The 13785-nt window shown below is 36.8% G+C and overlaps 2 protein-coding genes across 3 annotated transcripts in view; one reads left to right on the forward strand and one right to left on the reverse strand.

Annotated features, from left to right (window-relative positions):
- Positions 1-13785, forward strand: part of LOC141394836 (uncharacterized) — a 149845-nt gene that overhangs the window by 42383 nt on the left and 93677 nt on the right. The window lies entirely within an intron of this gene.
- Positions 809-11874, reverse strand: LOC141394891 (uncharacterized). Of its 2 annotated transcripts, XM_073970046.1 has the most exons (3): positions 11064-11666; positions 10143-10931; positions 809-2536 (listed from the first exon to the last, which is right to left on the reverse strand). In XM_073970046.1, the coding sequence occupies exon 3, from the start codon at positions 2532-2534 to the stop codon at positions 1611-1613; it is 924 nt and encodes a 307-aa protein (XP_073826147.1). In that variant the 5' UTR covers positions 2535-2536; positions 10143-10931; positions 11064-11666; the 3' UTR covers positions 809-1610. The 2 variants fall into 2 exon arrangements, with proteins under 2 accessions (XP_073826147.1, XP_073826138.1); XM_073970037.1 differs by having other exon boundaries at positions 10143-11874.

Consider the following 13785-nt stretch of genomic DNA (forward strand, 5'->3'; position numbering starts at 1 on the left):
GTTTTATTTCCTGATACGATTTGCACCAAATAAAACAGGTTTCGTTTTGGATTACGGTTCTACAATACTTTATTGACGTTATTTACGGAAGTCTTTATTTCTCTACTACCACGCAGCGAACTCTAGTAAGCACACAGCTTTACTCTATTCGGGTTATTTCTTTACTCTCTAGATTATACTGGCGGTTATAGTTCGCGATATGATTTATAGCTAACAAACTCTCTGCTGGAACAGACTATGCATACGAGTGTGTAGTGGACCCGTATGCATAGTCTGTTCCAGCACCCTTTATATGGGAGGTTCTCCAATGTTCAAACGAGATCCAGATACACATGCACACATACTCGTATAGAAACAGACAAATTAATGTAAACAACGCATCAATGCGCCTGCGGTAATAAATACAAGGGAGTAGTAGTAATAGTAGTATCACTTTATTATTCTTCATTTAGTTACATAATAACAATTCTTTTTTATATATAAATATTATTGATAATAAAGGATTTACGACTATGACATCATGTCGTCAGTCGGTTATGAAATATATATTGAGTACATATTTTGCTTATTTGTTAAGAAGGGTTTACAAATATTATTGAATTTCACTAACAATTAATTTACGATATTGAAGTGCTTCTTTAAGATAAGCAACTAGTTTTTTCCAATCATTCTGTTCCTCTCCATTTAAGATAAATAATACCTCTTGGTGCTGTAGTAAAGGATGGCCAAAAATTTATAATCGATACTGTTTTGTTACAAACCTTTTTTTATAGTTTTTGCTTCGTTTTAAATGATAAGGTAAGTGTTGTTAAGTTTTATAATTCAAGTGTAATTTTATTTGTACTTCAATGTTGCATGTATGTGTGTATGAATGTTGTATGTTTTAGCTTTTGATGTTTTTATGTAGATTTTAGATAGCACAATTCTTTAGCTTTACTTTAAATTTCAATTTAGGATAGAATTAGGTTTTATTTACAAAAATGGGGGTTAAGTGCAAATTCTTTGTAGGTGCAATATTAGATTAATTTGATTTTAACTAGGTTTAAGTAGTTTTTAATTAGGTTTAAGTATTTTTTAACTTATTTATGTTATTTATGATTTTAACATTTGATGTTCTGTGAGTATATGTACAATGGTGAATGTTTGTGGTTTGTATTTTTTTATGTTTTTCGTAATATTTTAAACAAGTTGATGTGTGACTTGTAACAATTCGTGTTGTTTGTTTCTGTTTGTGATTTCATGTATAAATTGTATGTTTAACAAAATGTAGTGTTCTTTCTATTTTTCTTTTGTTCTTTTTGTGTTTAACTTTGTGTTCACTGTGGGGAGACGTTTGCGTGCGCTTTTAAACTCGATCAAAGACTAGACTCCCTTTGCTGCCTTGGCTGCTTATAAAGCATAATTATGTTTTCCAACCTTGTTGGAAAGCAGCAAAGGGAATAGGCTGGATATTGGATATATGTGCGTACATATGTAAATTCGCGAACCGCTAGACCAAAGTAAATAACAAAACACGACAAATAACAGTGTTGTTCAAAATAATTACAACAAGTATGGTCCCTGACCATACATTCTCCCCCCACAGTGACACAGTGATGAAATTCAGCAGCTCAGCTCCTCGGCAAGTTCTTGATTGGACCGCTGATGACGTAGCCCAACGCCGTCTCGTAGCCGTACACGTCCCCCAGCCCGGTGAAAAACCTGCCCTCTCGTCTGATTGCAGAATATGTGTCGCCGCCCAACTCTAGCTCTATGGGGGTGTTACCGCGGGGATCGACATCAGCGAGGCGATTTGGCACAAAATCATGCGTTGGGTCCTCAATGATTGGGTCATTGTAGGGTCGATAAGGCAATTCATTCGTAATTAATGCGTTCACCTTGAGCGCCCAGGTATCGTTTGTGTTGCGTGCCATTATCTTAAAGGTAGCAAATCTCCTATTTTGATGAAGAAATGACCGAAGACCCAACCGCCTGAAGGAGGAGTACGAAATCCTTGACATCACTGATGACTGACTGACCAGAGCCCTTATTGTCGCATACGTATCTATGCCTTCAGCCAACACACGCACCATAGCCGTAGGAACGAAAACCAAATCCCAAGTGAATTTGATGATGAGATCTGGGATTGACGGCAGAGGCTCGTCCATCTGTGGAGCACCGTGAAGAAGTGTGTGGTGGCGCAAATCGCATCTCCGGCAGCTGATTAAAGACGGGCAGTCAGGCGCTAGGTGGCTTCTGGCCAGGCAGTTTCTGCAATAACTCCTTCTTTCGACAGTTTCGTACCTTTGATGCAACGTGAGACCTAGGAATCGACGGCAGGAGCTGAGGGCGTGATCTTCTTGACACAGGCCACAGGCAAACTGCCAATGACTGGGTCGTTCGCGTCTCTCGTCTCTGAGGCTACGGCGTTGGGAAGATCGGCTGCGTTGTTGAGGCGGCTGCTGTCGTTCGGCTGAGCGGGAACGTGATCGCTGAACTGGTCTGAGGGCACGGTTGCTGGCTGGTGTGTTGCGTTCTTGCAAATAGGCGGCCATATCTGAAAAGAGGGAGAGGCGAGTACCAAGATTTTTACAAATAAGGGGTCCGACTAGTCAGTCGGTAAATAATTTGACGACTTTTGTGATGGGTCTCGTAACTGTTCCTCCACTTGTACGTAAGTCAATTACTCGAACGTTTGAGTCAACCCCATGATAAGCTCTTTCCACCCTTCCCATTTTCCATTCATTGGGAGCTAGTCTGTCGTCCTTAATGACCACTAAGTCGCCCTCCTTTAGATTATCCTGCTGATATTTCCATTTTGTTCTACGGTGCAATTCTCTAAGATACTCTAATTTCCATCTCTGACAAAAGTTTTGGGAAATAATCTTGAGTCTTTTCCATCTGTTAGCAAAGTTAATGTCAGTATCTGACAAATCGGGTTCGGGGGGAGCAAGAATTGGCGTGCCAATCAAAAAATGACCTGGTGTAAGCGGAGCTAAATCGCTAGGATCCTCACTAGCTGGACTGAGGGGTCTAGAATTCAGACATGCTTCAATCCGTATTAAAATAGTAGAAAGCTCCTCAAATGTAAAGTTCATTTTCGGAATTGATTCACGCAAATGGGTTTTAAAGGATTTTACACCTGCCTCCCAAAGACCGCCCATATGGGGAGCTCCAGGAGGAATGAATTTCCAATTAAGATTTTGCTGTATGTTGTGATGAATAACAGAGTTTTGTAGAGTCTTGAAAAAAGCGAGTCTTTCCTTTTTCAAAATTTCCGCAGCTCCCACAAAATTTGTACCATTGTCTGAGTAAATACATGATGGGCAGCCGCGCCGACCAATAAATCGCGAAAATGCTGCTAGGAATGACTGAGTTGATAAATCGCTGGTGGCTTCGAGGTGCATAGCTTTTGTCGCGAAACAAACAAAAACACAGACGTAGCCTTTGGTGATCAAACAAGCTCTACCAGTGAAGTTTTTGATGTTGAATGGTCCAGCGAAATCAACCCCTGTTGTGTTAAATGGGCGTGACAATAACGTCCTTTCGGGTGGCAGAGATGCCATTATTTGCTTTTGAGCATGACTTTTATACAATACACATGGTTTGCAGTTGTTGATAACTTTTTTTATCAATGGCTTTAGTCTGAATATCCAGAATTCAGATCTCAAAATACGTGTTAGTAACTGGTTTCCACCGTGTAACGTTACTTTGTGTGAAAATTCAACAAGTAGATGTGTCAACTTCGCATTGTAGGGCAGAATAATAGGATGCCGTTCATTGTAGGTGAGTGCCGGCGATTGTACGAGCCTACCATTTGCTCGCATAATGCCTTTTGCGTCTAAGAAAGGGTTCAAGGTTAGCAAAGAACTGCTTGATGATATTCGAGAGCGCTTTTGTAAAACGTCGTACTCATCGGGAAAGTAAAATTTCTGGGTTCGTATAATGGCGGCTCTTTTTCCGCTTTGAATTTCCTCTGCTGTAAGCTCCATCGAAGAAACTCGAAGATGCCGTCTATTTTCACCGGTATTTCGCCAAAATCTCAAAGCATAAGCATATGTTCGATACAGTTTTGATAGAGAGGAAAAATTCTGCAAGGGATCTTCATCGATGTTAATCGCCAGAACTTTTACAGTTTTTGCTTCTAGATTAGTTTCTTCAGTAACTTCCTTTAATGGCCAACTGGATTTCTGTAATTTCAACCAGTGTGGGCCATGCCACCATAACTGATGACTATTTAACTCATTAGGCGAGCAACCCCGACTAGCAATGTCTGCTGGGTTATCCTCTGAGTCAATATGATGCCAATTTTCGTTCCCCACATTGTCTAAAATCTCTGATATTCTATTTCCGACGAAAGTTGACCAATGGCAAGGCGGTTTCTTGAGCCAGGCAAGGACTATTGTAGAATCAGTCCAATAGTGTAATGAATAGTTTGAGATTTGAAGATTTTTTAAGATTGTATGGGTTAACTTCGACAGTAAGACGGCTCCGCATAATTCCAGCCGTGGAAGAGAGATCTTTTTGATAGGCGCAACTCTAGTTTTGGCCGTTAGCAAAAAAGTTTCAATTTCGTTATTCGATTTTTCAATTCTTATGTACAAGGCGGCTGCGTATGCACTCTCTGAGGCGTCACAAAATCCATGTATCTCGATGTTTGTGTCTGGTGAGAAATGAATCCATCTTGGTATTTTCAAGTTTTCTATCTCGCAACTATTTTTGACGAAGTTTTTCCAATTTAGCATGGTAAGGGGTTTTAGAATATCATCCCAGGTTATTTTATCTAGCCATACTTGTTGCATGACTAGCTTCGCCACCACTACAATAGGCGCGAGCCAACCACATGGATCGAATAATTTCGCGATCGTTGAAAGTACTTCTCTTTTTGTGTAAGAATCCTTAGTCTCCATGTCTGGAGGGTTGAATGTGAAGAAATCTCCTGAGATATTCCAACGTATTCCTAAGGTTTTTGTAGATGCATCCTCGGAAATATCAAGTAAGTTTACAGGAAGTAATTTTTCTGCAGGTAAATCACTAATAATCTGTGGATCATTTGATGTCCATTTCATTAGCTCGAATCCTGCAGATTCCATGGCAGAAATGAGTTCTTTCCGGGAATTGATTGTATCTTGTAATGTATGCCCTCCGGCTAACACATCATCGACATATAAATTTTCCAATATTATTTTTGATGCTAGAGGGTAAGTATCCTTTATGTCTTCCGCTAGTTGTATTAGAGTTCGCAGAGCTAGAAAAGGTGCGCAATTCACTCCAAAAGTGACCGTAAGTAATTCGTAGTCTTCAACAGGATCATTGAGAGATTTTCTAAATAGAATCCTTTGGAATTGGGTTTGCTTGGGGTTCAATAATATTTGCCGGTACATTTTTGTCACATCGGCATTAAATACATATCTGAAAAATCTCCATTTCAGTACTTGTAACACAATATCCTGTTGTAATATTGGACCAGCAAATAAGTTATCATTCAGGCTCTTTTTGTTTGATGTTGGACTTGAGGCATTGAAAACAACCCTGAGTTTCGACGTTATCTTCTCGGGTCTGATAACCGCATGATGAGGTAGGTAGTAGTTCGGAGTTTTGCTAATATCCTGTGCAGAAATCTTCCTCATATGTCCTAATTCAAGATATTCCAGGATCGTTTTATCATAGAGATCCTTGATTTCAGGGGTTTTCATTAGTTTTCTTTCCATCCTGTAGAACTGTGCGAGTGCTATATTCCTCGAATCCCCAAGTTCTTCGCACTTTTTAAAGGGAAGGGTAACAATATATCTTCCGTCTGCGTTTCTTTGTGTGGTTTCTGCGTAATTCTGCTCACAAAACATGTCATCTTCTGACTTCAAAACCTGTTTTGGGGTCTCTTCCACCTCCCAAAAACGTGTTAATATTTTTTCCAGAGAAATTGTGTTACAAAGTGTAATTTGTCTTTGTTTCCGTGATCCATCTATTATTGGTCCGCCAATGATCCATCCAAAAACTGTTTTTTGCGCTAATAGAGTACCAATTGATTTCATCGGAGCTCCAATTGTAAAGATAAATGGTCCTATATCCATTCCAATTAACAGATCGACTGGTTGGCTGATATAGAATTTAGGATCTGCTAACTCCATATTCGTGGCATCTCTTAGTTGAGTCTTATCCAACGTATAGGGCGGCAAATTTGATGGTAACGATTTTAACACGGGTGCCCAAACTTCCAATTTAAAGCTGGGTTCAACTCGTGATCGTAAAGTAAAAACGCAAGATCTATTTGATGTTTCTGCAACAATTTGATTTATGCCTGAGACGTGTACAAGGTTCTTTCTTGTTGGCAAACTTAATCGATTTTTGAGCTTTTCTGTAATAAATGTAGACTGAGACCCAGAGTCAATTATTGCTCTGGCGTCATAAAATTGGCCATTCGCTTCAATTTGCACAAGCGCTGTAAAAAGTAATGTTTCTCCCGAATTTTGCTTATTATTTCCATTACCCTGGAGAGTCAATGTAGTAATATTTTGTGATTCTTCATTCGATGTGGACTGTATGAACGTAGTGAGAGCTGAAGCACTCGTACTAGGGCGTACTTCATCTCGTTCTAGGGGTTGTGTTGCGGTTCGGGCTTCTGTACCCTTATGTAGCATTGTATGATGTCTTTGACTGCAATTCCTACAGCCAAAACGACTCTTGCATTCTTTTACTCCATGATTGGCAGATAGGCAATTATAACATAAATGAGCGTTTTTGACCACATGAATTCTGTCATTCACGTTCTTAGCCAAAAATTGTTGACAATCTCGAATAAAATGATTCGACTTGCAAAGTTGGCAAGTATTTTGGTACTGTTGTTTGGATTGTTGAGATAAATTAGTTTTATTTTTTCCCACAGCGCTTTGATTTTGAGGTTTCGGAAAAGTGCTTGTCTGGAAACTGTTGGTGTATCTCATTTTCTTATTTGGATCGGGTTTTCCTTGATTGAATTTTGAAAAGCTTGGCTTGATATTGCCCACCGACTCCATAGTCTTGAATTTATGCGTTAGAAACTTATTAAAATCTTCCCAAGATGGCAGGGTCTTACAATCTTCCAAAGAATTTTCAAATTCCTCTAAAAAAGATCTGGGTAATTTACTGGAGCAAAGATAAATCAGAAGTGGATCCCAGCCAGAAACATTAATTTTTAGAGTCTCCAGAGTTTGTACGCATGTATTGACTGTCCTCTGTAATTTTTGGATCGTAAAACTGGAATCTGTGGTTACATTTGGGAGATTAAAGAGTACTTTAAGCTGCTCGTTCACTTGCATCCTCCGATTTTCATATCGATCTGTCAAAAGTTTCCAGGCGAGCTCAAACCCATCGTTTGTTAAGGGCACCTGATTGATGATTTCTCGAGCTTCGCCTGTTGTCTTTTGTTTAAGATGGAAAAGTTTCTCCACGTTGCTCAATTTCGAACTTGTTATGAAGATTGCTGTGAATAAATCTCTGAAAGTTGGCCAGCCAGCGTATCCTCCTTTAAAACATTCCGTATCACATGGTGGCAATCTCGAAATCTGGGTTAAAGTGGGCTCTCCGCTAGCTTTTTGTTCCATTAGAGATTCTCTTTTGGCTCTTTCCTCTTTCTCATTTAGTTTCACCGTTTGTATTTGTCCGTTAAGTGATCCTATTGCCTTTTTATAAGCGTCTATCGCCTCCAAGTAATGTTTCCTTAACTTATTCTTGTCGATGGGTTTCTCCTCGGCTTCAGGAACGTAATCTCGACACTCCTCATAAGCTCGTTTGACTTGATCGTATACCGCATCTAGCCGCACTCGTGATGACTCCAATGAATGTATGTCGTCTATCTGATTTGCAATTGATAATATTGACGTGTAATCACTAAGATCATTCACGCAATTCGCAAACTTTTCGCATAAAGATTTGTCCATTTTGAAGTGAAGGGTCTAACTTTCAAACAGATTTTTGCTGTGCAAGAATTTGACAAAGTCGACCAATGACGAGGACAAACTTGTTCCTTTTGGTTTTACAACAAATCCAAAAAATTTTGATTTTTCAAAATTTCGGATGTTATTTTCCAAATTATAAAATCAACGAATAATTTGTAGAGTCAAAACGATATTAAATTGCTTTAGAATCACTGACGAGGATTTTGTGAGAGAAAAAGAAATATTTGTAATTAAATATCTTTGAAAACCGCAAAAACTTTAAACTTCGACAAGATAAATTCTTCCAAAAAGAGCTGAGGCAAGAAAAGCAAGAGAAATGTGTGCACTTGTTCCACAAAGGGTTGATTTTTTTCAAACTTTAGTTAGAAATGTGCAAAAAGACGACAAAAAGCAACACTTGATGGTCCAAAAAACGATAAGAAGCACAAACGAGCAAAAAATCCAAAAATTCTAAATAAATTTTATCCACAAAGGATTTTCCAAAAAATGTTTGTTGGGTTGTCACTTCATCGGTTCAGCAACGTGTCAATTTCAGCCGCAAAATTTATCAAAATTTTATAAAATCACTTAATATTCCACTTACAGGAGGATTTTATTTTATTTGATGCAGTATATTATCCAAAATTAGATTGGTTCAAAATTTTAAAGTTTTTTGTTGAGACAATACATGTACTCAACAAATCCCAGCAAATATTTCACAATTGAAAATATATTGGGGATAAATCAAAGAGTTTCAGAAAAGAAATATTTTATGTGTTTAAATGAGAAATGGCTGTTTAAAAATTGGTAAATATGGGATAAAAATGTTCATAAAGGTTGAGTTTCAAATATTGAGGTTATCTAACCTCCAATTGTTCACGCTTGTCCACCAAACGGATTGTGTTTACTTTGTTGTGTATTACAATGACGCCACGCTGTTTGCAATGTTATCGGTTGTTATATGTAATATGGCGGTTATTTTTTCTTTAAGGGTTATGTGGGTAAATAAGCCTCTAGGTATTCCAAAAAACTCCGCAAAAAAACCAATTGCTTGTTAAGGTTATGTTTTTTCTTGCTTTAATGACGCCAAAATTCAATAAAGATGTGCTTGGTCATGTACGTATTCTCAAAAATGCGATTGTAAACATCGAAAAAAGAGTCTTATTATCCAAAAGAAATGTATATGTTTTCCTTAAAGGTTATGTTCCTTGAAATTATGACGCCTAAAATGCGCCATAAGTTTCACATATAAGCTTATGTACTGATGTATGTATGTAAATTGGCCAAATTCTTTAATAAATGGTTGAATATTCTATGTAATTATCGCTGTTGTACAACTAGGACGCCAAAGCTTTGCGCCAAAATTGTAATGTAGACGCTAGATAAAGTATGTAATGTTCGAACTTCCAAAAAAAAGATGGCAACCAGCCTCTTCAAATATAATAATGGCGTTTGATTTTGTACAAGTTCCCACTGTATTCGGACAGACGAACAAAGAGAGTTTTTTTTGATTTTTTTCCAAAATTTTAGCAAAATTTCCACGGTTCCAATAAGTATATGAGCAATAAGTAACAAAATTCGCCGAAAATACAAATTTCCAGGGCAAAAAAACAGAAAATGTCTAGCTTTGCAATGTCTAGCTGTGCAAATTTTTGCTAAAATAAGCGCCAAAATAGTTGCATATGAAAAATTCCCACAGTATACGGACAGACGAGAAAGAGTTTCAAAGAGAAGAGAGTCAAAATCTTCCAATTTTCCACAAAAATGAGAGAAATTTCCAAAATGTTTTCCAATTATTCCAAACTTTTTCCAAAAAAAACTCTTTTGTGTATGTATGTGTCTTTTACTCAATGTATGAGCACAAAATTCCCAGTTGTTAATGTATGTGTGAATAACGATTCTAGATTACGCGTTTTTTTCTTCGATTTTCGCGCTAATTCCAAAGTATTTATGTGTGAGAGCAAAGATTTATGTAAAAACTACCCAAAAATGAGATTGTATGGGTGGTAAATTCTAGGGTTTGAGTGTATGCGTGTAAAATGGACGTGTATGTGTATTCCCCGCGATTGTTGAAGGGTCAACGTCAGTCCTCTTTTCCAAAAATTAGCACGGAATTGGGTATTTTGTGTCGATTTCGTCAAATTATCCAATAATAAGACGCGTCATCAAGGGTTTCAGAGTCGGTGTCAGTTTTTTGCCGCACCCTGTATCCTTTGAATCACGCCAATTTAAAATTGCATGGGTACTCACTTTGATAATTTTCTTGCTGTCGTTTGTTGTGATGTATATGGTGTTTGTGTGTGTGTACCCGCTCTCTCTCTCTCTCTGTTCCAATGGTAGCGTGCTTCTTCTTCTCTCTGCTGCTTATGTTCCTTCTCTTGTGATGCTTGTTGTTGTATTGTTGAAACGATCTTGTGGTTGTGGAATGTCTTTATACTTGCTTGAATGTCTAGTGATTTGTTTTTTGTTTAACCCGTACCGAACCGTATGGTTATTTATTTGTTTTGTGTTTTTGTTGTTTCACACATTTATTTAATTATTTTTTCTTGGGTGTTCCACTGTTTTTTTGTGTCAATGTTGTTGTTATTGTGATTCACTGTGCGCTTCAAAATTTCTCCACTGTATATTTGTTTCACTGTTCGTTATGTGTTGTTTCCACTGTATTGTTTTCCAATTAAAAATGTTTTATTTTCTCTCTCACCGGTTCGTTTATATTTTTTACTGTTCTTTTGCACTATTGTTTTCTCACTGTCACTTATTGTTCTCATGTATTTTTTTTATTTCCAATATGTATGGCACTTCCACTTGTTGTTTTTGTAATAGTTTATAATTTGCAGTTTTCTCGTTATTCTCTATGTTAATTTTGTTGTTATTGTTGTTATTAGCACTCAATTTTGATTTCACATTGATTTATTGTATTTTCGTACTGTCTTGTTGCACTTTGTAATCTCACTGTTTTTAGTTGTTCTTCTTTATAATATTCCACTTTACGGGTTCAATTTTGCAGGTTCACTGAACGGTTCCGTTGGAACTAGTTCACTTTTTTTTTTTTTAATTAATATTATTGATGAAAATTTTAAATTATTTTATTTTTATGCACTTTTATTGCGATTTTTAATTATTTAAAAAAACACTCATCTGGCTCGCATGGACCAATGTTTTGTTACAAACCTTTTTTTATAGTTTTTGCTTCGTTTTAAATGATAAGGTAAGTGTTGTTAAGTTTTATAATTCAAGTGTAATTTTATTTGTACTTCAATGTTGCATGTATGTGTGTATGAATGTTGTATGTTTTAGCTTTTGATGTTTTTATGTAGATTTTAGATAGCACAATTCTTTAGCTTTACTTTAAATTTCAATTTAGGATAGAATTAGGTTTTATTTACAAAAATGGGGGTTAAGTGCAAATTCTTTGTAGGTGCAATATTAGATTAATTTGATTTTAACTAGGTTTAAGTAGTTTTTAATTAGGTTTAAGTATTTTTTAACTTATTTATGTTATTTATGATTTTAACATTTGATGTTCTGTGAGTATATGTACAATGGTGAATGTTTGTGGTTTGTATTTTTTTATGTTTTTCGTAATATTTTAAACAAGTTGATGTGTGACTTGTAACAATTCGTGTTGTTTGTTTCTGTTTGTGATTTCATGTATAAATTGTATGTTTAACAAAATGTAGTGTTCTTTCTATTTTTCTTTTGTTCTTTTTGTGTTTAACTTTGTGTTCACTGTGGGGAGACGTTTGCGTGCGCTTTTAAACTCGATCAAAGACTAGACTCCCTTTGCTGCCTTGGCTGCTTATAAAGCATAATTATGTTTTCCAACCTTGTTGGAAAGCAGCAAAGGGAATAGGCTGGATATTGGATATATGTGCGTACATATGTAAATTCGCGAACCGCTAGACCAAAGTAAATAACAAAACACGACAAATAACAGTGTTGTTCAAAATAATTACAACAAGTATGGTCCCTGACCATACAGATACTCTCTGTAAATTGGACAAATGCCGATGAAGTGTTGAAGGGTTTCTTTTTCGCGAAGGTTGCAAATCGTACAATTATTTCCGTCTGATTCTGGTATGTTGTGGCTTCCATTAGTCCAGATAAGGTCACATCTAGCCTTAAATAACCAGGAGATCTCTTGTCGACTGTAGATCTCATCAAAATATAATACACCTCGTATTAGGTGTAAGTCCTTATTGATACGGTAATTACTTTGAAGAGCCCTCCGTACATTAGTTGCTTTATTGTTTGATAACAATCGATCTATTCAAGTTGCCTCCATAGTTTTCCAATCATTCTCAGAAATATACTCATCTATTGTTTGCATCTGTAATGTATTAAGCCGATCATTTAATGATTTGGCCCAGAAGATTTGTTTCCGCAACAATATTTTGCTCAACTTACATGGTAATCTGTCTTGGCTATATCGGAACAAAGTCCTCCATATATATTTTAGGTGCAATTTGAGCGTGTGGATATGTCCTGCCTCTAGCCATGTTTCGATCGAAAGGGCATAGTTTGGAGTCGAATCCGGTAATTTAAAAACCCGTTTGAGAAAGAAACGTTGTAGCTTATCTACCTCATCAAAGTGTAGGTGACCCCATACTTGCGCCGCATAAGATTGAATTGTTCTACAAACTGCTTGATATACGTTCCATTTCTGAGGCAATCCAATCTCATTTTTGTTTATAAAATTCTTCCATGTAACTTTCAATGCACTCTTTGCTTGGCTATTGCGATTTTGAACGTGTTTTAGGAAGGACATTTGTGGCGTAACGATGACACCAAGATAATCATATTGTGGGACGATTTCAATTTCCTCGCCACGGTAGATCCATTTTTCCTTTGTTGATAATCTGCCTCCTTTTCGGAAAACCATTATTTGTGACTTATTCATATTCACTATTAAATTCCACTTTGAACAGTATTCTTCCAAATTTGTTATCATAGTTTGAAGTATCTGAATATCCTCCGCTAAGATGACGATATCGTCTGCGTACAACAATAATCTGATATTCAGGTCATCAATGGTAACTCCTCTATTCAAGCAGTCGTGCAGATCATTTATGTATAGTGTGAAGAGAAGGGGTGGTAACAAACAGCCCTGTTTTACACCAGATACCGTGTCAAAATAATCGGATCTTTCAACTCCAGTCAATACCGCTGATTTAGTTCTTTGATATATGATTTTTATCATCTTCACAAACTTATAGGAGATTCATTCCTATTTCATGTAATTTGTAAATTAGTAGGCTCCGACTAATATTATCAAAAGTGGCCTTAAAATCCACGAAAAATGCATACAATTTCTTTTTCTCTGATAATTTAAAGTTTACTAGTGAGGCCAAATTGTACACATTATCGGCTGTCGAATAATTCCTCCTGAAACCAGCCTGATATTCGAGAAGTATTTTATGATTTCTACCCATGTTATGAGTCTTTCATTGAGAACTCCCATAAAGATTTTAGCCACACTATTCATGAACGATATTCCGTTGTAATTCGAAACCTCACTTAGGCTTCCTTTTTTTGTGGATCGGAAATATTAGGTTATTCGCAAAAGAATCTTCCACGTCTCTCATTTCGTAGGCTCTGTTGAATGTTTGAGCTAATTCGGTAAGGAAGTCATCAGTGGCGTTGATAAAAAAAAATTCATAAGGGATTCCGTCTTCACCCGGTGCCTTCTGAGATTTTACCAATCTTAGCATGTTCTTGATTTCATCCAATGATATTTCTCTATCCAAATAGTAGTCTGTTATTAGCATTGGAGCATATAATATATTCATTGCAGACTGTTTTGGGTTTAACAAGTTTCGGAAGTATTCTTTAAACATTTCGGCTGATATGTTTTGACTTATTTTTAGTTCCTGATTATTAACTTCCTTTACAA

Source organism: Musca autumnalis, unplaced genomic scaffold, assembly GCF_047663935.1.
Source record: "Musca autumnalis isolate F117 unplaced genomic scaffold, ASM4766393v1 scaffold_1, whole genome shotgun sequence".
Lineage (NCBI taxonomy): Eukaryota > Metazoa > Arthropoda > Insecta > Diptera > Muscidae > Musca > Musca autumnalis.

What these genes read in the sequence shown, in the direction of transcription:
- LOC141394891 (XM_073970037.1), bottom strand. Translation starts at nt 2,534, where the DNA reads ATGGCCGCCTATTTGCAAGAACGCAACACACCAGCCAGCAACCGTGCC.